Raw genomic sequence first — 26,913 nt, forward strand, 5'->3', positions numbered from 1 at the left:
TTAAATGATTTTAGCAAATGGCTGCAATATAACAAAGAGTGAAAAATTTAAGGGGGTCTGAATACTTTCCGTACCCACTGTATATATATATATATATATGAAGATATATTTCATTCTAAAGGTTTTTTATACCCATTGTATATATATATATATATATATATATAGAGAGAGAGAGAGAGAGAGAGAGAGAGAGAGAGAGAACAAAAAGAGTAATTTATGATACTATTCAAAACCTAAAAACAAAACTGGGTAGTCAACCATTCATATTTCTTCAGAAAATATTTAATTGTAAAGTAAGTAAATAAATAAAATAGTTTCTTAAAACCGTTAAGTACTTTTTTTTAGTATTTAAATTAAGAAATGCATTTGGTTACTCTCTATATCTCCTTACTGAATGCAGAATCTTGAAAGTTTTTTTTTAAAGCTTCATGTCAATAACAATTATCTCTCAAAACACGATAATGAGCACCCATGTAGCGTGAGTGTGACGTAATGGAGGATTGCAGTACGTTGTATGTGGATGTTTAGGACATTGAGTGAAAGAGTATAGGAAGTTCAGATATCTCAAAAACTATTACGTTCTCTCATGGGTATTTCTCAGATATTCCTAAAATTACAGAGACCGTTAGAAATCATGTAGCAAGACTCTAACTGTCCATTTCAGTAAGATTACTTATTAACTCTTTATATTGACACATTCATCAAGTATCCTATTCGTAGATACCAGAAACAATTTGTTCAATATTTCTCCTTCCTAAGGTACACTGATTTAGAGATTTACAACTCTAAACAGCAGAGGAAACGATTACCTTGGCAAAGTCAATGTGACCTAGCACACATGCAAGCACATGGTTTTAATTAGGAGTGTTTTTAAGATGTTTGAAATATTGCGAGAGAACAGTCAATACTCTTTTTAAATATATGGACTATATTATCCAGTCTCATCTCATCTCTCATCATGTTTAAAACAATGCAGAGAGATTTTGTAAAAAGTGCGCAAAGAGGCTGAGCTGGAGTGGGTTCATTGCAAGATGAATACAGGATGGGAACATTCAGTTCTGATGTCTTTTGTGCCTTTTGAAGTAGAAAACAGAGAAAATCTAGGGATGTAAACAAATGATGTGACACTTCAAAAGCGTATTACATTCAAATGAAAACATAAACACAAATGGAGTAACGAGTGACAATTATTAATATAAAGTATTACTGTATATCTCACACAGAGCTGTAGGGTACAAAGGAAAAGTTTTTCAAAGTGTATGATGATCGAAAACATGATTGATGAAGCAACTGTGAAAAGAAATGATCAAAGAAGCTTTACTGAAAATCATTTCAAAATAAAGGCAATGAAGGGGGCTTTAACCCCCACATTCAGGATATTAAAAAAATCCGGACCCCCAGGGAAAGAGTGGCATAAATGGTATAAAATAGTAGCTTATAGAGACAAAATTAACATAGGACAAGACTTCTGAATAAAATAATCAAAGAAATATGGGAAATAACAACTTCAGCAAATGATAAACCATGTACAGCTCATTTTGAACATTCTTTATTGGAACAAAAAACATTTCCCTGCTTTTAGTAACCAACCAATGTGCATTCAACAGCTACAATGCTGAAGGCATGTTTCGGAAATGACTCTCGGTTGTGTTCGTCACAGTCACTGAGCCCACTTTGCACATGCTTCAAAACAAATCTGTTTCTTCTCACTTATGGAAAACAATTCGCTTCCTCCCTGTCAACTATTTAGTACTTCTAGTGGCATTTTTAAGCAGATTGGATCTTGTGTTGAATTAGTGTCCCACTTCAAAATATTTGATTGATTATTGAAAAACCAATGATTTTATTATTTTGAACAAAAATGAAAACCATAAGACTCAATTCATAACAATAATAATATACTACTTATACATATTTACCTAAATAAATAAATATATAAATAAATAAATATGCTACAGGGCTAATTTATCAAAGAACAAATATTTTAAATGTATAATTGTATGCCCTATACTGTGTGCCAAAAATATAAATGTTATAAACAGCACTTTTCACATAATAAAAAAGGAACACAGTTTGAAAGCAGCAGGACGGGGTGAAATCACAAAAATCAAAAGTACAAAATAAGTGTCAACTTGTCAGAGTTAGAATGTTCTATAGGAATTACAGTTAATGCTCTTAAATGAGAATTCAAGGTAACACACACACACACACACACACACACACACACACACACACACAATAATTCTGTATATATAAATGTTTAAAATAAAAGAAATTGCATCAATTTTAAGGTACATTATTATTATTATTATTATTTAATTTAAAAAGGAAAATTTAGTGACCACATGGATAAGTCATGTTTTGCAGAGCATAGCAACAAACTGTTGTTTAGGAAAATGTTGTGGTGGTGCTTGTTTTTATTTGGTGTTTTGGAGAGGAAATATTTTAAAAACGGCCTTTTTACCCCAAGGGGCTTTCAGCCTTTTTGCACCCTGTGCCTTCTGTTCAATTAAATTCAGCACAAAGGAAAATGCTAGTAAAATTTAGATATTGCTGATGACTTTGAGTGAAGGTCATTATGGAGGTTGCCATTACCATCACAATCACAGTTATTTTGACAATCCAGCTTTGAATATAATAGGTAAACATTTCACAAAGTTACTCAAGTCCCATTATGTGCTCACATTTGCTAAAACAACCTACAAAAACAATTAAATAGCCATCTGCATAGCTGTTTTACATTCCCAAAAGAAATGTGTGACTTCTCAGCACCCCTCGTCTACACTGACTTGACATGTTTTGCCTTTGCCTGCAGTTACAGAGCAGCAAATGAGCGTCTGGTAGAGCAGAGAACAGGCTGTTTTTCTTGACCAATTTATCTCTTTCTCTCTCTGTTCTCTGTTCTGTGTTCTCTGTTACATGGCAGGATCTTGCTGCAGGACAGCAGGCTGCTCATTATGGCTCAGCACAGGGCTTGATGTAATTACACTCTGCTCTGGCGCTTCAGGTGCTGCAGTGCCTGTTTGATCATTGTTATTGAAGTGGGCACCTTTTGAAATGGCAGACAAATACACAAAAGAATAAGCCATATTTGTATTCTGCATCTGAAAATTTATTCATCAGGTAACACTAGAGGCCGAATTAACCGAGTTGGTTTTCAATGCACTGACTAAACAACTCTAGGCCAGTTTACCCAGGCACTATTGGTGCTGGTACAGTGCTTTCCAAGGAAATTTAAATGAAGTCATAAGCTGTGTAAGAAATAGAGAAAGAAAGAATCATACGTATAAATGGAGGAAGAAAGAAAGAAAGATCTGAGAAAAAAATCAGAACTGCGAGGAAAAAAAAGGCTAACTATGAGATAAAGTCACAGTAACCTTGTTTATGTGTATGTAGTGGTGCCCAAAACCCAATCCCATAATGCACCACAATAAGAAGTGTTCAACCCATGTTGCCATCTACTACACAGGGAATCAGAAGAGAGACAACCATTGTCATTTTGTGATTAATAATTTCTTCATAGACATTTCTGGTGCATAAAACTATATCAAATGATAGATATACAATCTCAGAAAAATGCCTAAAACCTCAACTGGGCAATACCATTTCAAAAGTACACTTTAGGTACTAATATGTATTTTTTGGACTTCCAGTTTCGACATGTCATGTAGCACGCTTTTTATGACAGCTCTGCAAAACTTTAATATAACTTTGCCAAAACATCTCTTTAATAGTTGTTAACGTTAATGTGCTTTTAAAACAACTGTATGCAGTTACATGTATTTATGCGACTTTGGAGCCCCCTACAGTTAAGTCAGTGGAACTCACTGTCGTAAATATCTGTAGTAATTACAGTGGATTGCTGTACATGTGCGTTTGTTGCTACCTTAAAGCAATCCTCCATATTATGCGGAAATTCGCCCACTTACCCCAGAACAGAACTCAGTGTACCAACAAAATTATTCTGAAACTAATATTTCAAGGTAAAAAACTTACATACAGTTACTTTATAGTACTGATATGTACGATTTAGGGGCAAATAAAGTGAAAAGATGTAGCTTTTTACCTTGGGGCACCGTAGGTACAGCTTTGTACTTTTTTTCTGAGAGCGTATGAAATGCATTAATTAAGCATCAATATAATAATATTGTTTTGGATTTTTGGGTGTTTGCTGAAAGAAAAAAACAAATGTTTTATAAGCCAAACTTACCAGTTCAGTATTTAAATTTTCTATAATTTACATTCACCTATTGTAAATCTCGGTAGCCATCAAAACACTGCAAATTCACAGCTGTCTCTTCAATGAGAGCGGTCTGTTTTTACTACACAAATGACCATATGACGTGAGTATTTAGAGAGCATTATCTCTCCTTCCATCTGAGCCCTGCGCAGTCATTATCTGGTTTCTGGTTTTGTTTTTGTGTGTACGAACCACATTTGTTTCCATTTGTGTGTATGAGCAAATAGCAGGAACAGCATTATTGTGCCATAAGGGCATGATTAGCATCCTGGTCCACACACACACACACACACGCACACACACACACACACACACACTCTTGTACCTTGTTATAGCTGCAGCTCAAGCTGTCGTAAGACTGGTGTTAACACCTGGATAAGATTTAATATTGTTTGGCCCTGGTATGGAAAGAAACGGGACTGTTGTACATAGTTTCAGCACTGAGGTAACACCACCAGAGTTGTGTCGAATGAACACTGCCATAAAAAGAAATTTGGCATGTGAATGGACAGGCTATTTGTGAACGGATATACAGATATACAGTGGCCATAAAAAGTATTTGAACACATAATATATGAATATATTTGCATGTTATTACAAAAATGTCAAACCCTGTGGCATTTATTTTAAAGAGGCATAGCACAAACACACAGTTCAAACAAAACATTTCACAATAGCAAGTTAATTGAAATTATAAAACAATATATTGTTAAAAATGAAGATGAAAGTATTTGCACATTTTCTGAAGAAAATGTTCTTAGTTAATTTGTCATAGACTAGTAGAATAGAATAGTGTCATAGACTATTTGACACTCCAGCTGTGTAAAACTTTGAAATCAATAAGCATTTTAATTGTTTTTAATTACTTAAAAAATGATTACTTTTTAAATTAAATTAAATTGTATTAATCAGTGAAGTGACAGTGATGGAGTAATGACTGCTGAGCATTCAGCTTTGCCATCATAAGAATAAATTAAATGTAAATTAAAAAAATAATAAAATAAAAATAATTTTAAATTCTAATTATATTTCACAATATTACTTTTATACTTTTCTTAAACAAAAATAAATGCAGCTTTGATCTGCATAAGAGAATTCATTCAAAAACGTTAAAAAAAATATTTTTAATAGTGTACATCCATTATCATATCAGTCAATATTGAGACCAATAGGTTAAACATAATTGCAAAAATATCGCAGAAACATGAATTTGTGTTCAGTCCGAAGGTACAGTATGTGCATAATATTTCTTTCCAAAGTGACATTGCCAATTACCGGCCTGGCATGCATAATACAGTGATTTTAGCTGTTTTTGTGGATCCGTGTGAGTGGGGATTGTTTTGACAACATTGTCGTCTATACATGAAACAAAAATGCAAAGGAAACATTTCTGTTTTTAGCACTTTGTCATGTAAATATAAATAATACAAATACATTTAGACATTTTTAAATGTGGCTCAGAGTGTCCAAATACTATTTTGGTTCACTGTATGTGATTTTGTACTTTTTCACTGGCTTAATTTAATATTCTGATTCGCCTTCTTGTCATAACAGAATGTTCCAAAGGGTTTAACCTGGTTTAAGCGGAGATTAATTGGATGCGTGCATTTGCTGTTTAAATGAAATGAGTTATGTTCTTGTATGTCTTTGATAAAAGCAGCACAACAAAACAATTTAATTAAGAACAGTTTTGCTGATCTTGACCTATAGTCTGGACAAAGCAAAATGGAGATGCCCTTTTGTTTGGCATTTATGAAAAGGGTGCCTTTTTGATGCAACTCAATATGGTTGAAGAAATGTCTTTTCAGTTCCGCCAGTACACAAGGGGTTTAAGCCCCAGTCACGAGTCATACGTCTATTTCTAGGAATGAGAGTGGTAATGAATGTGAACATGTTTGCGTCTGACATTGTTTATTTTGGCAACCTTTCATCGCCCATCTGCTTTATCTCAATTTTCCAGCTCTCTCTTCCTCTGTCTTTCTTCTTATATCTTTCTATTCTTCACACTGATCCACTCATCTTATCATGGTTGTGTAAATTAAACACTCTGGCCGAGTGGCTAGCTTGCTGTACAGGAAGTCAGGAAACAGTTGCATTATTGTTTAAATTTGGCATTTTAACAAAATAAATTTTCAGATATTACTCAAATTCCATGCTTGCCGAAATGGAGTACGATTAAGCAATGTTGAATAATTCCATGATGACTCAAAACAATTATAATACAGAGGAGGAAAACAAAGCTTAACTTTAAAGTGTCTGAATTACTTCTGTTCAATCACTAGCCTTGCTTGTTAAAGACAATCCCGTGGTAACTAGGATTTACACAAGCTTCAGTCTGGATCCAGAACACCCGAGAAGAGATGATGCCAACCCCTCAGAGGACCTCAGATGATGCCAACCCTGAAACAACATACAGAACTACCACATTTTGCTATAAGTTTGATTGCATCATATAATAATTGCTGTTAATAGTGTTCATCGTCTGTTTTATTACGTCTTAAATTGATTTTTCCGTACTGCTGGTTCGTCTGGTCAGAGGAGAACTGGCCCCCCGACTGAGCCTGGTTTCTCCCAAGGTTGAATATGCAAGGTACTCTGTCAGTCCTTACTGACAATTTTGACAATTTCGGTATTTTTTTAGCCAATGTAATAATTTTAAATGATTATTTAAAAAAATTAATTAAATTGTAACTAATTCTTGTTGAATTCATTCAGTTTCTCTTTAATTTACTTTACGTTGGTGATGCCTAGTTATTGATAGCCATATTAAACTAAACCTGTCCTGCAGTGAACTAATAATTTGCTTTTGGAACATCAGTAAGGACTTCTGGAAGCACCTACCACTGCTCATTTATGAATGAAGGTTATTAGATTTAGTGACATAGCTACACACAGTATAATAAAGAAACATGCAAGAGTATATGTGTCTGTGAAACACACTTGAAATAAAAACATGCAAAAAACACTGAATATCACACATGTGGGTTACATATATTTGATATGCCTTTCTGTCTGCAATAACTTGACTCACGACTGGCTGCACATGCAAAGAGCAAATAATTGATGTTAACATTTTGCAGCAATCATTCTTATTTAGAGTATAATAGTTTATAGGACTTATACATTTATGGTATTGTGATAAATGGTTGCTGTAGAAAGTCGGAAAAAACACTCGGATGTTTTGGGTTTCCATGACTTAATCTAAATGTGTTCTGCTTTTAAAGTGGCATGGGAATAGACACTGCCTTTAGAATAAAAAATAATGTGCCCAGTGCTTTATAGAGATTCCCTCCTACTTAATATTCCCATCTTAGCAACTTTCAATAGCAGTAACCCGAACAACAAGTTCCCAGAGACTGGAGTGCATCTTAACATGTCACACTTTTTTTGTTAGCTTTGACTTATAGTTAGCTTTCAATACTAAGTGGGTCGTTTCCCCATGATTTCCATTGGTTTACCATTTGGACATTTTAATGTTAACACAGATATTTCCAAGAAAAAGCCCACAATCTCCCGTTCCCATTCCCCAGCCTCTTCCCCTTGATGAACATGCTGCTTAGATGCTCGGGTCAGAACGTCCTCATCAAAAGTACATGAAACACTTCTGCACTTATCTGAAAAGCCATAAATTACAAGTGGGGATCAGTTTTAGTCGTTATTTAGTCTACAGGGGTCAGAATAGAGTGTGACTCCAATTAATAGGACATATATAAAAGATTTTAAGAGGCGCTTCAAATCCTTGGCATTTTGCACTTGTACAAATTAAATGTTTGCTAATGACAAATCACACTTTTATAAGGAGCAATACCGTGTCTTAAACCCTAATCAACATCTTTTATTGAAGTTCTTGACTTTGACATTCAGAGCACTGGGCAGGAATCACATTGTGTTAAGATGTTCTTGTTAGCAGTGGGCCAGTTCAGTCAGCTGTAGGGAGACATTGCAACAGTTCCCGATGTTTTCCACTTCCACCAACTGTGGTATCGTTTAATGAGCTTTAGAAATTTGTCAAAAAGTGTACATTAAAGACTTTGAGTAAAAATTATTTCTGTGACATCAATTTGTGACCAAAGTGATCAGTCTCCCTGCAGCTGGACAAGTCAGTTTACTTGAGGAGTTCCTGGTACTGCTCAGACCGCAGGAACCGACCGAAGGAGTCTTTCTCCATCAGGGTGTAGATCCGGCTCTGAGCCAGCTCGAAGGTGGAGGGAGAAAGATCCACCAGGTTCCTCAGAGTCACATCTTTGGTGCAGTGGTCGATGTTCACCTAAAAGCATGATATTGGTGATGAGGAGGAAGTGTGTAAAAGTCAGTCACAAAATGCTTCAAACTGGCCAAACATAATGAGTAAGAAACACATTATTTCAACTCTGACAGTTTCTCAGCACTCTAGGGGGGCTGAGGAGCAGTCAGTCTTCCAGAACGAAGTCATCCAATTTGACTGATTCCCTGCAGTTTTTACGAATACAGGCCTGATTAGAGAATTGCACTCTTTTTTTTTTTCCCTAAACATCACCATGACCATATTAATTTCCATACATTACTTGATATAGAAAAATGCCTCAGAAGTCTTTGAGTTGTGTTATTTATTACATTTGGACTTTTTCCATTTGTTTTGAATATGTGTTTTTATTATTACTGTTTTATATTTAAACGTATTTAGATTTTGGTTTGTTTTATTGTAATATGTGAAATCAAAGTGTTTGATCATAATATTGAATAAACAGAGGTAAAAAAAATTACGTAACTACAAATATTGATGCGGAAACAATCACAGAATTAGAAAAAAGATATATATAAAATGGCAACGAGATACTGTTTGCATTTCATTGATTTTAAAAATCTTTATGATCGCTAAGAAACAAATGGCTATTGTTAAATTTATCAAGGTTTGCATGTGTGTGTTCTCTAATGGCTGTTACATAACTATACTTTAAACCTTTGCACACGACTGTGCAAACATCCTGATACAAACATTTTTTTTTTTTTTTACGTAAAATTATCGTTTACTAAATTATTTTTTAACCTTTAAGAACAGCATTGGTTTAAAAGTGGGTTTTATTGGCACAGGGTTAGAATCTACAACCTTTTGGCTATTAGAAAGAATCTATGAAATGACCTGGCAAATACTCAAGTGGAAAACTACATCTTCATTAGGTTATATCTAGCCTATGGTGCTGAAATATCAAATATAAATAACCAGCAATCATGTAGTTAAAACAGCATGCCTAAAATGATATATACAAGCTTATGTTGACCTAAAAAATAACTTGAAGGAGCAATACCTCAGTGGAAATCTATGGTAATGTGGAGCTTTGATAACCGTTCTCAATGTCCTAAAGTTCAATTTATTTTAATCAAAATTCATTTAACTAAAAAAAAACCTCACAGATACTCCATCATTTTCAAGTTTTTTATAGCTCTTTGGGGCCAGTTAGTGGGGAGAACATTGGCCTCAGCATTTATACAGTGATCTAAACAGCTGATATGAAACATTTTCACAAGAGATGAATAACGGGTCTGATGGAGAACTGCTTCCTTCTACCTCTGAAGCACTGTGCCTTTTATTTGAACTGTAAATCTAAGTGTGATTACCACAGAAGAAAAAAATCAATGGCAAAACAAACAAACCTCTTTGGGTCCACCGGTCTGAATGAAGTCCTCATAAATCTTCTTAGCTTTGATGGCCATTTTCAGGGAGGACTTGGTCTTCTTGAAGCCCTCACAAGCCTCCCAGAATTCAATATTCTCCTCGCTGAACTCAGATCTGAGGAAGCTCTTGAAGGTGGCCAGGCCATCTATGGAATTAAAAATGTGGAAAAGCTATTAGAGTGAGTACAGCTGTGTGTGTTCTTTTTGTGCTAATGTGTTGGCGACACGCTGCCACCAGAGACCCCGGTCTCACCAGCTCTTAACATCCTTATCCAAACATTACCGCCGTGCACGCCTAGGGCACACAGCCCTTAATGCAATCCCTCACGAGTCCATGTTGTATAACAGCATGTGGTATTCAAGTACTACAATGGTATTCACCTCTGTGGATCAGTCAATGTAATTATTCACTATTCAGTGCAGATTTATTTTAAGACTTGCAATTGTTTGTGTGGGAATGATTTTAACAAACAGTGGTAAAAAGACAGGTAGCATTAAGGCTACATACATTTCAAAGCATGCACATAATAGAGGTGTTTTAGTGTCAACAAAAGAAATGCTCTTATATTTGAATCAATATATATATATATATATATATAATGCAGTACGGACTGAGTAGGCTAATTTGCAAACAATCCACTCTGAAATAAAATGAACAAGGCAAATTGTTATAATTAAACATAACAAACTGGCCTTGAAACAAATAATTGAATGAATAACAAATATTTGTTTTCCCTACTATAATTGACTAATTCAGCCCTTCTGTGCAGACAAAGGATCTTTTTTGACATTTTGTTTATTTATAGTTTTTTTTGTAAAGAACCAACAACGAATCAGAAAATGATAAAGAAGAGTTTGATCATTTACTGAATACACTTTAAAGCTGGACTACAGAAGCAATCGTTGTTCAGACTGTGTTCTTATGTACTTACGTAGATTCACAAAGCAAAGGCCCATTTAATCCAAGAATGATAACTATAATGATAAATAGTGTTCACAGCAACAGATGATAACATTCTTGTTTTGCTGTCTGCTGCTTTGAATGCTCAAACTCTTTAAAGTTATTCTTCTTTTATAATTATAGTTGTGGTGTGGACTGTTCTTTTAAAATTAATGTTAAAACTAGTTGTCTTTGGTGTGAACAGGCCTTAAGCATACAATAATAATTTATATTTTGAGCAGTCAAGTTCAATGTGGTGAGATATTTCAGGTTTACCTCATTTATCTCATTTGCATATGGAAAATATTTTCTGGCTACTACGGCAGTAAATGTTTTGGATATACCGCTTATAGGATTTTTTTTGCAATTTTGCATTAGATTGATCCATGGAGAAGATCTACCTTGCAATTTTTGTTTCAACCACATGTGATGATAGAGAGGCCAAGGTTATGTAGTGCAGCTTTAATTTCAATAAGGATGGTCACAGAATTAGAATTAGAATATGCAAAATCTGAAAAAAGCAAAAAGTTTTCTAGTCGTTATAATTAGCTCTACATGAAAACACTAGAAGTCTATAAGTCATTTACAAAATGGTTGTTTATGTATGTGTGTCAGAAAGAATCTTCTTTTTTATAGATATAAACTACTGTTAGGAACATTCTCGTAGATGTGCAGCTTGTAAAGGTTAATGTGTCTGTTTAAGCACAAGCTGTTTACGCATACCGAATCAAGTGCATCAGTGCAACTAATAGACTTCCAGAGGTTCTAAACTGACAAATATAAACAGTTTTAAAATGTGTTTTACGTATTCAACTGATAAACTAAACCTTCATGCCTGGAAGAACTTTCAAGATGCAAAATGCAACCGAATGGCCATTAAGATAAACATCATACTTACAGCTGTTGGAAAGGACCTTATCAAGGGACTCGCGCCATTGGGCTGCTTCTTCAGGTGTGGGTCTGAACAAAACAAGCAGATTTCTTCACTTAGTTGTATTACCCTTTGTATATGGCCAACAAGCTGTATCTATACACAATAATTGGTATAATTGTTTACATGTAATGTGGTCCAGAAATATGATATATGAAATAAGTAAAGGGCATTTTTAGCAATATATGCACGTACTGTTCAGTATAACCAAACAAGTTAATGATCTGCTAAAGAAATTGTTCTAATTTAATTTGATTTCCACATCTCTTGTATAAATAGGTATTATCCAAGTGTAACGAATCATCCACTGAAGGCGAGTTGAAGTGAGAACCCAAGTGCAGCTTTATTTACAGTGATCCAAACATTCTTTCGGCCTAACTTGATTTCTGATGTAACTGTGTTTTCTATGCACATGTCTCATCTTGTGATTGGGATCTTTCATTTAGTTTTTTTATTCTGCCTGAAAAAATTCAACCCTATTAACAACACTTGCATAAGGCATTACGTAAGTTAAAGGGAGCTGAAGTGGTCTGTAAATGTTTTTACGGTCAATTTGGACACAATTTTCATTATAAACAGACTCTTGCAGTTTTCCAATACAGGATGTACTAATATGGCCTTCCTCAATTTTTTTCTCTCTGACTCCCTTGCTCTCTACTTTTCAGCCCTTTTCTCTACACGTCCACCTTTTAGTGACATCTGATAATCTGTGTAATTAAGGGCGTTTTAATAGACGAATAGGTAGTTCATGTGCTCTATTCTCATGCTTTTTGATGAATTCACACTGAACTTTGCTACTTTGCTGTAGCTTCCCAAGTAAGAACCTCGTAATTTTCAAGTTAGAATGCTTGAATACTTGAATAGAGCAGAATACTTAAAAAGAGTTAGCTACAATACAAGCTTCTAATTGATGGGGGTTATTAGTGACATCTCATACAGATTCTTTAAAACCCACTTAAATTTCTATTTATGTGTTAAAACATGGTGAACAGCAGCATTTAACTACAAAGACATAAAATATATTGCAGGGACTATAGTAATGCACCCTGAAGAAGGCTTGTTAGTCGAAATGTGCTTGAAAAATGACATTAAGATTCTCAATTGCCTGTGGAATAAAGGCTTTTTTTATCCCGACAACATGAGTACCTTGGAGTTACCGCTTTGTCCAGTAAGCACCAGTGGTTACCAATTTGGAGACCCTTGAGACACTTCAAAATAGAGTTGAACTGAGCTTCCGAAATGTTCTGTCTGCACTTAAAGGTGGAAAGCATCTCAGGATTTAAAAAGATTTAAAAACATCAAACCATCCTCCTTTAAACATCATTGTGGATGATTTCCACCATTTCAGATGAGTGATTTCCACCTGAAAACACCAAACAAACATCCTGAGATTTCCACCTTTAAACATCATGGTTGATTGATGATTTCCACCATTTTAGGTGGACAGTTTCCACCTGAAAACATAAAACAATCATCCTGAGATTTCCACCTTTAAGTGCAAACAGAACAATTTCGAAAGATCGGTTTAGCTCTATTTTGAAGCTTTAAAAAATATGAACGGTGACATGCGCTTAAGGGATCTTTTTGTATACTTAGACTTTTTGGTCTAAATGAACATGTGAGGCATGTGAGGAGAAACATGCAGAGCTGAAGTCCTCATCAGTAAGGAAAAGAAAAAGAGAGAGGAAGTATAACATCAGAGGGAAAGTTAATGGAGCCAACAGGAACTCACTTCTGAAGCTTCTCTGGTTTCTTCTCAGGCTTTTCTTGGTAGGGGATAATAAGGTCGATGGAATTCTCTGGCTTCTGAAGCAGAGTTCCCAATTTAGTCTTGATCTCCTTAGCCCTGAAGACAGCACAAACACAAATCCATACAGATGTCCATTAGCGCTTTTAACGTACACTAATAAATGATTAATATTACGTATGAATTGAATTTCAAAATAAATGTCGAGGATATTTCCAAAGTGTGCAACATACCTGTCAACAGATTATATAATATCAGCCTAGCGTCATCTGTTTTCTTCTCTCAAAGTACACATATTGTTTTTCAGAGAATGATAATTTGTTTAGTTTAGTCTTTTTATCCTTTTGCACGTCAGCTATAGAAAGCTTTTATTATTGACCTGTATAGCTGTCATCAGTACAGTAATAACCACATTTTGACAGACGATACAATAAAACAACACATGTTGAAGGTGTTCAGTTCACATCTATTCAGAACTATTTCACACTCTCTGCAGAGTTAAAAACAGATGCAATATCCTTTTGTACGTTTTTTTTTTTTTCGTCTGTGAGGAGGCACATATTCCTCCCAGATGACTGTGGATGAAGTGACGTCAACAAACTTGGTGATTTGTTGAGGTTTCATTAACATCTTGCTGCCATAGACAGATCTACTGCTCCAAAAATACTGACGTCAATACACACAATTCTCAGCTTAAAAGCCCATATATTAAAATTACGATTTTATGGTTTAATTATATAATGCTACATTATAAACCACCTCATGTTGCCATCTTAAAACTGTCTTTCTGATGTACAAATACACTTTTCAGAAGTACTCCAGGCCCTGGGCCAAGCATTAAGACCAAAGCCAAGAGCAGTGATAAACATATGTTTACACAACGAATGAGCCAATAGCACAATTGTTTGATCAGAAAATGGCTCAATAGTCACAATAAATGTCCTCATTGCTATACTGAAAGTCTGTTCTCAGGAATTCTGCTCCAAATCTTGTAATTAACAGAGAACTAAACAATGTTAAGGGTGTTCTGGTTTTTGGTAAAATTGAGGAACCTTGATGTTTTCAGAGAAAAAAATAGAAAAAAAAATGTAAATGTATCTAAATGGAAAATAAGATAAACATAAAATGTACAATACAATACAAATTTACAATACAACAGATACAATCCTTCAGTTTCTATAAAATTTACATTGTATAACTATAACTCTGTATAACTCTATAATGAATAAAGTCTTCCCATATACAATGATCAATACTCAGACCTAAACCTAATACAAAACACCATACAGACTTTCTCAAAACGGTATTTTGAGAATTCCCAGCTGCTCCAGAACAAAGCACTGATTCCCAAAGGAGGCTGCCAACCGACTTATCTAGATAACATATCATGGGGTAAATTTTAAATTAATCCATGATGCTAAGATGCTTTGAAGATCTTACCTTTCCAGACATGTCTGGGGCAGGGCAGCTAATCCCTTACACATTTTCTGAGCTGTTCACTTTAGGTTTGCACAGTTAGTCCACCACCAGGAGTTGTCTGCTCTCTCTCTCTTTTAGAAGCTGTCGTCCTGCTTCCCTCTATTATATGGAGAAAGTCTGCTGGCCCAAAGCCAACAACTGAAGAGCCAATCAAGTCCTGGCTTGCAATTACAATCGGAGCTGAGAGAGCGAGATAATCAACAAAAGAGAGGAAATGTTTAACTTGCCAAAACACTGAAACATCAGTACATAGCACTTTAGATCTATATCTATGCCTAGTAACAGACAATTCAACTAGTTATTACTATAGAAACATAGTAAAGTAAAAAGTAAAAGTAAAGTAAATTAAAGTAAATTTAAAGTAAAAAGTAAATTTAGTTACACTTTATTTTAAGGTGTCCTTGTTACAGTGTAATTATACATTTAAGTACTGAGTAATATTAATTAACTATATGTATTTACTATATGGTTAGGGTTAGGATTAGGGTTTGGTTTTGGGTTACTTGCATGTAATTATGTATAATTTATTGTTATTATAATAGTAAGTACATGTAACATACAACAAATGTTGAATATTAGTTACATTAAACAACTTTCAGTGTAAGTAAGGTTGACACACTGACACTTTGTTTTGTTATATATATTTTTTTAAAGATGAACTATGATCTTCATCTAACAGAGTCAATCTAACCATAATAACTAATACTAGTTATCTATTAAACAGAATTATAACTTTTTTGGATATTTAGAGAGATCATGCATGAAATGTAATATTCTCATTATTTGCATTTAACTGCTTTCTGTGTGTTGAATATTAGTTACATTAAACAACTTTCACTGTAAGTAAGGTTGACACACTGACACTTTTTGTTATATATATTTTTTTAAAGATGAACTATGATCTTCATCTAACAGAGTCAATCTAACCATAATAACTAATACTAGTTATCTATTAAACAGAATTATAACTTTTTTGGATATTTAGAGAGATCATGCATGAAATGTAATATTCTCATTATTTGCATTTAACTGCTTTCTGTGTATTCACATTCCTCAAAGTCATTAAATTATATAAAAAACATATTCTGGTGTTCCTTCTGAGGAATGATAATGGAAAATGTGGACACAGTACTGTCTTTTCTGGGGACAACTAAACAAACTCTCAGTTACACGGATCTGCTAGAACATTCTTTGTGCAGTTAAAAAAAAAAAGGGATGCAATGAAAATAAGGGGGGTGAAAAAAAGTAAACCAATCCCAATCAAAGGTACTTTGAGTACTTTTTAATAAGGGAGAAACAATATGATCTGTTGCTGTTACAAAAATAAGTTTTATGTAAGATTTATAGGGGAGTTTTGTTGTTTTTCATAAACACCACCCTTAGCATAAATCAACTACATCCAACTATAATTTAAGTCAGTGTTTTACTAAAATTACATAATTGCATTTGACCAGAAGGGCATTGCACTTGTTTAAATTCTCATTGTAATGTAATGCAATTTTTTTTTTTTTAAATATCAACCCAACCACCTGACTTGGTGGGATTTACTGTCAACTTAAGAATCTTGTTTTCAGTCGAATGAAAGCATACAGCAAGTTGCCATGCTACAATAAATGGGTCATTAATAAAACAGGCTATGCTATGAAGCATTTTTTTTTTTATCTGGGTAGCATATGGTTGTCACGTTGCACACACACACGAGGGACGAGGAGACGCTGGAGAATATGTTGACAAGACTTTATTTGCACCAAGGAACCAAGGGAGACGAACACAGGAAGACGTTCAACAGCGGACAGAGAACTAGGGACTGGGAACACTTTAAATACACACAGGAGGAGGGGATGACGAGACACACCTGGGATCAATGAACCATCATGGGGAACACCTGGGACAAATTAAACATTGGAAAGGAACACCTGGGGAGCAAGACACAGACAAAACATGGAACAGAGTCTGACAATGGTCTGCATATGACTTGCATAACAACCCCACACAATCTATTTTTACAAAATATAAACAAAGTGTGAGAATAGGAGCATCACACCACAGCAATGTTTAAACATTTTCTCTTTGTTTCCAGATATATTTAGTGTGAAATAGATGTCATTATTCAAATATTCTATGCTAAATAATGCAAACGTGGCCTGTGGCAATATTCATGGATTGGACAAACATGGAGCAGTTGGTAGGCGACAGGCTTGTATGACTGAACTTCTGGTCTATTGTATGTATGTCTGTTGTTCATCACAGGCGTTGTCATCACTAGATGCAGAAAATAGTGTTGTCTTTCTGTCAAGCACTGCAATCAAATAGGATTGTCATGGAATACAAGGTATACTGTATATAAATGTCAGTTTGGAGAGCCAGATGTGTTGGAAACATGCGTAAAATAAACCCACCAACGCTGAGCTGATGACTTTATTGTCGCAGTGGACATGAATACTGATTTGAATTGTATAATATAACCTTTATATTATCCTTTCATTTCCGCACAATGGAGACATCAGCGCCGTTTGTTTATCTGGATGAGTGGATATACAGTGTTACCATTGACAACAGAGAACAATTAGGAAATATGCACCACCGAAATTGACCAATCAGAATTAAGCATTTAAGAAAGGGCACGTATTATGCAATGTATGTGTTCAGTATTGTGAGATATTAACTCACAATTGCGAGAACAAATGTCAGAATTGTGAGATAAAAAAAAACCCCCGCCAATTACATTTTCTTAACAAACAGAATTTCAAAAGTAAACTCAGCATTCAGAGAAAAAAGACAATTACGAGATGCAAACCCAAAATTCTGAGGGGAAAAAGTCACAATTCTATATACTGCGAAAACCAAAATCAGAATTCTGAGTTTATATCAGAATTGTGAGAAAAAAGTATGAATTGTGAGATATAATCTCAGAACTGTGAGGAAAAAAGGTCCAAATTGTGAGAGAAAAAGTTACAATTACCTTTTTATTTTATTATAATTACTTTTTTTACGTGGCAGAAACATGCTTTCATATTATACAGTATAAGTGCATTAAGTATAGAGTGACTATTTTGGTTGTTCAGTACTATCTGACACATCTACTATAAAAATGTGTCTTTTTTGGGTAATCATTATACTGATCAAAACTCCATATACGGGCTCTCTCCCGGTGCAAAGCTCATATCAAAAACTCAACTTGCTGTGTATCATGTTCGGATACCATTTATGTCCAATGATTGGGCATGTGTACAACAATTGCTCTTGCCTTCAGCAAAATTAACCAATTTTAACGTAATAGACATCTTTGCCAGACAGGAAAGCAAGCAAAGCTTTCTCTGATGTGCCAGCAGGAACTTCTGCAAACACTATTATCACCTAATTGCAGGTTTTTTGTCTCAGTCCAAACGGTTTGTTTAGACTTGCAGCTAATGTTTTGGCAAGTCATTTCCTTCAAAATCACACAACGGAAAGAACTTATTAATTCATATCATTGTTCTTGGGGCTGGTGTTAGATGATTTTATGATTATGGTTGAACCATGTTTCACTACTGTTTTAATAAAGCCACAAACCCTGTTACATAATCTCCATACAATTGCTTTTTTGAGGACTCAGTATTAATAAAGAAATGTAAACCACGGTACTCCAAATTGCAAGTGAATTCATTCTTAAGTTGTTCATCGTCAAACTGTCTTTGAGATTAAAGGGTTCAAAACATACTTTCAGAATTCCCAGTGAGAAAGAGCATTTGAAACCATTTTATTGCAAATAAGCTGCAGTCACAAAAGGACAGAATATAAGATACTATTAAACACCAGAAGTACTAGTGATAAAATATGTGGAGGTTTTCTGAACATTGTGTTGTTCCTAGTTATATGTAGTATCTGCAGCTCTATACTTAATCTGAAGGATCCTAAACTTTGTTTATTAGTATGCGCTGTTGTTTTAGCAGCCAATTCACCAAAGAAATGATGGAAATCAGATAATGACACAACCATGGTGAACAAAATAGTGCTATATTCAATTTACATTTAATTTATTCCAAAAATGGGAGTGAACAATAACTGAGTTCTATATCATCTTAATATATTAGCCCCCACAAGTCTGACCTGATCCCTGCTAAAATAAATAAATAAATAAATAAATAAAAAATGTTAGACTTTATTTGTTTAGAAAGAAAGAAATGAATAATTTTCACAGATTCCTGGAAATATTCACAACTTCACAACTGTTTTCAGCATATAATAATAGTAACAAATGTGTCTTGAGCATCAAATCAGCATATTAGAATGATTTCTGAAGGATCAGCTGCTGAAAATGCAGCTTTGCCATCAAAGAAATAACTGACAATTTAAAATATATTCAACCATTATTTGAAATTGAAATAATATTTCACAATATTACTATTTTTTTCTGTATTTTTGATCTAACAAGAACAGCTTTGGTAAGTATAAGAGCCTATTTCAAAAACATTTTTAAAACGCTTACTGATTTTTTTAATGCACCTAACATGTCTCGAGCACTTTTGTCAATGAAAATGATGCCAAGAACAATCTTCTGATAATGTCCACAATATGGAATATGATAAAGACATGCCAAACCCAATGTGACGTTGAACCTAATCTATCATGTCTAGTTTAGATCTTCTTCAATCAAGTGATAGCCAGCAAATGTTTGCGCAATAACCTCACTGTGGCAGATATATGCTGGTTATAATGCTCTTTTGTTATTTGATTATCATTTGATTTGATTTGAATTACAGCCAGCGTAATAAGACACACTATTGCAAACATAAGGTGCAATCTCTCAGTCCAATTTTCATAGAAAAGACATGACTGTATACTGAAAAGAATGACAATGTCTTATTAAAAGTAGTACATCTGTTGAGTGAATTCACACCTGTGACAGTATTATCATGACCACTGTAACAAACAGTGAATGTAAACTAGGTTAGTAGGTGCTGTATTTTACAATAGTCCACAACCGTTATCCGTGGGAAGTCGTGGCCTAATGGTTAGAGGGTCGGACTCATGACCCAAAGGTTGTGGGTTCGAGTCTCGTACCGGCAGGGATTGTAGGTGGGGGGAGTGAATGTACAGCGCTCTCTCCCACCTTCAATACCACGACTGAGGTGCCCTTGAGCAAGGCACCGAACCCCCAACTGCTCCCCGGGCGCCGCAGCATAAAAAATGGCTGCCCACTGCTCCGGGTGTGTGTTCACAGTGTGTGTGTGTTCACTGCTGTGTGTGTGCACTTTGGATGGGATAAATGCAGAGCACTAATTCCGAGTATGGGTCACCATACTTGGCCACATGTCACGTCACTTCACGCTTACTTCACTTGTAAGCTCATACGCTGTGATACGAATGCTGCAGAACAAGGCCAAGTAATGAAGCTGTGTTATGCTGTGTTATGCTGTGCAAGTGCACTGAGTGCACTTGGCCAGCCGAGATCATTGGTGCTGATTGTGGAAAGCATCAGGGTCGAAAACATTTCAGAGGCAGGTTCCTTTCAGGCTCTGTAGTGGTGAGCTACTGAAAGTCAATGAAATCTTCTGAAAAAGAATCAAACGAGTCCTTTTGAAAAGCATATTCAGAACATGCTTCGACAGATAATGGAAAACAGAACACTGCTGTTCTGCTATAAGGGTCGTCACATGCACACCATCCAAACAGATTTGCTGTGATCTTTATGGCAGCTTCCATCATCATAAAGTTGACACAGTGCAGGGCACAGTCTGAGAGTTTGTCTTCACACAGCGCACCAGCACAAGTCACTTGAGAGGAAATTAAAATAATGTTCCCACAGCAGCATAAATTGATTACATTAAATCGTTTATTTGCGAAGACTTTTCCGGAGGACCCTGGCTTAATAAGGGAGTTCTGTGCATAAATGATTTGCTTTGAATTAATATGAGACATTACATAACGGCATATTGAGTTGAAAAAGGACAAATAACATGGCCTTAAACCCAATCCCCTTCTTAGAGAAACAAATCACTTACAACTGAGAAAAGTTGTATAAAGTCGGCCTGGAAACTAAATGTTTATATAAATTTTGGTAGTCTTTTACCAAGAAAGACAAAAATAGTCTACACTACATAGGCTAATTTATTTAGTGTAGTGCTTATAATGAAATCTTTAACTTTATTTTAACATTGCTATTATACATTTTCAAATATGTATGTTTTAAACATTTCAAAACTATAATTTATGTATGCATGTACAGTATATAAAGATAAAAACTATCTTGTTTAAATGTAAGACTTCTGCAGACAGTGAATGTCTTTTTGATAATGTGACTACATGCAGGAAAAGTCTTACATTCGCATGATAAAGAGATGCCAAACCAAACTTGACGTTGAAGCTAATCCATCATGGAAAATCTGTGCTTTCTGGTTTAGCACTTCTTAGATCATCAAGTGATAGCCAGCAAACGGAAGGCTTATGTTTGTGCAATAACCTCACTGTGGGAACCATAAATATATCCCACCCTATGGACCTTACTAATCTACAATCTTTGGCTGAAATGGGGAATAGACTACTTTTAGCCAGACATTTTTATTTGTATAATGGCATTTTGGTGATCACATATGACCTATGATTAATGTCTAGAGAAAAATATGCACATACAGTACATCCAGGAAATTGTGCATTAATTACATGACTGTCAGAGTAATTTAATGAATAATTTAAAAGTAATTTGTGCAATTGTTCAGTGTTAATGGAATAGTTCACCCCAAAAATTAACATTTGCTGAAAATGTCCTTACCCTTAAGCCATCCAAGATGTAAAGGAGTTTGTTTCTTCATCAGAACAGATATGGGGAAATTTATCATCGCATCACTTGCTCACCAATGGATCCTCTGCAGTGAAAGAGTGAAATGCTGTTTGTAAAAGAAAGAAAAAACATAATTTAAGGCATTCTAACTTAAAACCGTTTATCCCCTGTTGTCCTCTCACATCAAAATCCACTGAAATATTTGTTTAGAACCGATTTGGACTGTTCTGGCTTGTAAACAGTGCTTGATCTGTGCATATTTCTGATGAGACAACTGTTTCATTGGAGGAAGTAATGTTATGGATAGAGGACTTATTTTGGCTGGAAGCAACGGTTCGAAGTGCAGATTTTTTGTGAATTACTGTAACATTATTATCTTAGAGAAACAAATCACTTACAACTGAGAAAAGTTGTATAAAGTCGGCCTGGAAACTAAATGTTTATATAAATTTTGGTAGTCTTTTACCAAGAAAGACAAAAATAGTCTACACTACATAGGCTAATTTATTTAGTGTAGTGCTTATAATGAAATCTTTAACTTTATTTTAACATTGCTATTATACATTTTCAAATATGTATGTTTTAAACATTTCAAAACTATAATTTATGTATGCATGTACAGTATATAAAGATAAAAACTATCTTGTTTAAATGTAAGACTTCTGCAGACAGTGAATGTCTTTTTGATAATGTGACTACATGCAGGAAAAGTCTTACATTCGCATGATAAAGAGATGCCAAACCAAACTTGACGTTGAAGCTAATCCATCATGGAAAATCTGTGCTTTCTGGTTTAGCACTTCTTAGATCATCAAGTGATAGCCAGCAAACGGAAGGCTTATGTTTGTGCAATAACCTCACTGTGGGAACCATAAATATATCCCACCCTATGGACCTTACTAATCTACAATCTTTGGCTGAAATGGGGAATAGACTACTTTTAGCCAGACATTTTTATTTGTATAATGGCATTTTGGTGATCACATATGACCTATGATTAATGTCTAGAGAAAAATATGCACATACAGTACATCCAGGAAATTGTGCATTAATTACACGACTGTCAGAGTAATTTAATGAATAATTTAAAAAGTCATTTGTGCAATTGTTCAGTGTTAATGGAATAGCTCACCCCAAAAATTAACATTTGCTGAAAATGTCCTTACCCTTAAGCCATCCAAGATGTAAAGGAGTTTGTTTCTTCATCAGAACAGATATGGGGAAATTTATCATCGCATCACTTGCTCACCAATGGATCCTCTGCAGTGAAAGAGTGAAATGCTGTTTGTAAAAGAAAGAAAAAACATAATTTAAGGCATTCTAACTTAAAACCGTTTATCCCCTGTTGTCCTCTCACATCAAAATCCACTGAAATATTTGTTTAGAACCGATTTGGACTGTTCTGGCTTGTAAACAGTGCTTGATCTGTGCATATTTCTGATGAGACAACTGTTTCATTGGAGGAAGTAATGTTATGGATAGAGGACTTATTTTGGCTGGAAGCAACGGTTCGAAGTGCAGATTTTTTGTGAATTACTGTAACATTATTATCTCTCACTCTCATTCTGACGGCACCCATTCACTACAGAGGATCCATTGGTGAGCAAGTGATGTAATGCTAAACTTCTCCAAATCTAATCTGATGAAGAAACAAACTCATCTACATCTTGTATGGCCCGAGAGTAAACTTCCATCAGTTTAATTTTGTGTGAACTATTCCTTTAAATGACAAAACTACAGCTGTTAATGCTAGAGAAATACTATGCTTTGTTGACTTTTTTTTCCCAATTATAATCATGCAGTCTAAAGCCTAATGATGAGTCTAAGATGTGATTTCTCCCGCATACGTGAGATTTCACCCTCTGCTCGTACAGCTCCACTTGAAAACACTCAAGTGTTTCATATACCATTATAATGATGAAGCATGTCTTTAAAGCCGTTGTTTTTCAAACAGCATGTGTTCTCAATTATGCTGCCTGAGGCCAAAACAGGTTGAACATTCCTTGTTGTCAAAAGTTTCTGGATCAGTTCTGATGAACAGTCAGATTTCAGTTCAAATACGGCGTGTTGTGTGTTGTACTGTGTGGTCATCTGAGTGTTTTTCTCAGGTAAGAACAAAGGTGAGGTAATAAATACTATGTGGAAATGGCAGCCTAGAATGACATTATTTAGGATTCATTCAGTAATGGAGACAGAACTGCACCCCTCAGGGTTTGAAAGGCTACCAACACCTTGAATGCATCTGTATACTGTTTCACATTTTAGGCCTTTTTTCCACTTTTGGGCACAATTTCCAAGCGCAGTATGAAATCAGTTATTACACAAAGTTGTGGATGGGTACAGAAGTAATATTCAATTGAATCCCCCCTGCCGTCACTATGAAAATCCTGCTGATCAGGATGAATTTCCATATGCTTTTTAGTGCTGGTGGCCCATAGGCCTGTTTGGGGCATCAGGACAGCACTGTACCATGCTGGGAAGTCCAGCAGGGTAAAGAGGGAATACCCATGCTGAACTATTTGTGGAAATAAAGAAATCCCAGCCCAAATAAAATACAGAAAATGGTTTAGAAGTCCACAAATGTATATATATATATATATATATATATATATATATAAATATTATTTCAAATATTTTAAATTCCCATGACAACAGTGAGGACCCAGTAATGACATAACAGAAATGAGAAATGGCAGCTGATGCACAAGGCTGACTGTGAAAGTTCCAATTCACAGGAGACAGAAGCTCCAAAGCCCTGAGGAACAAGGTCAATGGACAGAACAGTTTTTCCTTTTCAGAGGGGAACAGCAGCGAGCCTTTTCCCACGCTTGGAGTGCAAAGCAACAGAGGGATGACCCTTAAATATTAGTTTGATTACAATATAAATTAACTGTGAATGAATTTAAAAAGTGAACTAGTAATAAATATAGAGTTTACAGTTAGCCTGCCATAAAATGCTCAGTTTATTCTCAACCAGCCTGAATATTTTTGATGATGCAGACAGGATAGAAGGAACAAATGACTCAGATCCAGTGGCTGAACGTCTCTGTCATAAACACAAGTGTCATGATGGGACGAACAGTGCCTGATATGTAGCATCTTCCTGGAATAGCTTCTCCTTTTTATCAGCACCAAGGGAATGTGTTTCTCAGCGTGTGGTCACAGTGTCCCTCTATGTCCTGCTCTCAAAGGGTCATCTGAGGTTGTATCAAAAGAGTGATTGCATTCCTTTGACAAGGTTCCTAGTGAGTGGCATGTTCAATCAATTCTTTCATGCTGTCAGTTTATATTTCAGATGTGATTATGGAGCAGAAACAAGAAAAGGTTAAAAAAAAGAACAAAAGAGAAAAATTATGATAAAATATCAATAAAGGGTTGCAGATCTTCAGCAGCTTTTGAATATGCTTACAGCATTTTGTGTTCATGGCATGTTGGCTCATGAGTGCCCCCAATTATTAATAAATTACTGTTGTGCTGTGATACTGCAGTCTTTCTTTGGTAGATGCTGCCCTCTGCTGACACACTTTTTAAAAAAACGAATGAATGAGAATGAGATGCTACCAAGGACATGCAAAATGAATGTTATCTAAAATAAAAGGAGAAAGTGACCAGGATGCTGAAATCTGTGCTTCATGGGTACTGAACCCTTTGCATAAAATAAGGAAAATGTATTGGTAATTTTCTGTCAGGACATTATTAATTAATTTTATGGATATTTCTAATAATTGTAAAACACTGTAAAGTGTAAAATGCAGGTAAAACACCTGTAAAAATCAATATGGAAAATTTCTTCATTTTAGTACAGTACATTGTGGCCTTTTTTTTTTTTTTTTGCAGTGTATAAGAATCTTATATGTCATGCTTTCCCCCACACTTTGGTACTATTTTGTATGAAAGGTGTACATTTTCAAAATCCCGCAAAAATCCACAAAATTATAAATTATCAAAATTATATATATATTTTCAATCCACATAATCATTGTTTTAAAACACAAGACCTTTTTAATATGAGGACATTTAAATTAATTAAAGATGTTATAATAATACAAGCTACAGCTATCATGAAAATATACTTACATCACACAACTTATGTAACTGACTTCAAATAATATTTGTAATAGTATCTATTCAGTGTGTTATGATGTTATGAGATGGCCATAAGGTTTTGTGTTAGAACAGATACTGTCAATACAATAAATGTTCTCTGAATCGATACTGTAGTAGTTGACCTTTTCAGATGACGGGTCAGTTAAAAGCTGTAAATAAAAGTGTGATCGTGATAGAATTATAAAAAGCCGTTTTGTACTGTGAATGATAACTTTACAGATGAAAAACATGTGTAGTGAATATGATACTTTAGTTACAGTTTTATGTTTTGTACTAACATAAGTGAAATTTTGCTAAAATGTTGAATATTTGTTGTATTTGTATAAGTATATAACTATAACTATAATGAAAGTGCTAGCACAAATAAATAAACACATAAATAAAAATGTATATAAATATAAATATAATTGTGTATTTCAAACATAATTGATCTAAAACTGTGTATTTATGCAGTGGTAAGTTATTGCACCAAAGGAAAAAAACTGTAAGAGCCCTAATAATAAAATAAATGTCACACTTTTAATAGCACTAATAAATAATAATAATAATAACAATAATAATGATGATCATGATGATGATGTGATGCTCTGTTTCATATATGTTGCTTTAATTATGTATTTTATATAAAACTGCAGGAATTGACACAACAATTCTGTTGGTGTCTTGATGCTGATCTCCCACTAGGAGGCAATGTTTCATAAATAATTACAAACAGGAAATAAAGCGGATTCAAAATGATGTGATGCTCTGTTTCATATATGTTGCTTTAATTATGTAGTTTATATAAAACTGCAGGAATTGACACAACAATTCTGTTGGTGTCTTGATGCTGATCTCCCACTAGGAGGAAATGTTTCATAAATAATTACAAACAGGAAATAAAGCGGATTCAAATTCCTCTACTTCCTGTAAGTACAAATAAATACAAATGGATATATTTAAGCCAAGTGCTAACTTTAGAGTATGTCATATTGACATGCAATGCATGTATTGATAAATATGTGGGAAAAGCTTCATCAGGGTGAAATATATTGTCACTTGCTGCTGCTAGTGTGTC

At 34.7% G+C, this 26,913-nt stretch overlaps 1 protein-coding gene across 1 annotated transcript; it reads right to left on the bottom strand.

Annotated features, from left to right (window-relative positions):
- Window positions 1-6,823: 6,823 nt before the first annotated feature.
- LOC107684230 (regulator of G-protein signaling 5-like) lies at window positions 6,824-15,057 on the bottom strand. The gene is made up of 5 exons (XM_016480446.1): window positions 14,951-15,057; window positions 13,496-13,609; window positions 11,731-11,792; window positions 9,872-10,038; window positions 6,824-8,507 (listed from the first exon to the last, which is right to left on the bottom strand). The coding sequence occupies exons 1-5, from the start codon at window positions 14,992-14,994 to the stop codon at window positions 8,346-8,348; spliced, it is 549 nt and encodes a 182-aa protein (XP_016335932.1). The 5' UTR covers window positions 14,995-15,057; the 3' UTR covers window positions 6,824-8,345.
- Window positions 15,058-26,913: the final 11,856 nt, after the last annotated feature.

The sequence above is a fragment of the Sinocyclocheilus anshuiensis genome, unplaced genomic scaffold (assembly GCF_001515605.1).
Source record: "Sinocyclocheilus anshuiensis isolate Anshui unplaced genomic scaffold, SAMN03320099.WGS_v1.1 scaffold629, whole genome shotgun sequence".
Classification (NCBI taxonomy): domain Eukaryota; kingdom Metazoa; phylum Chordata; class Actinopteri; order Cypriniformes; family Cyprinidae; genus Sinocyclocheilus; species Sinocyclocheilus anshuiensis.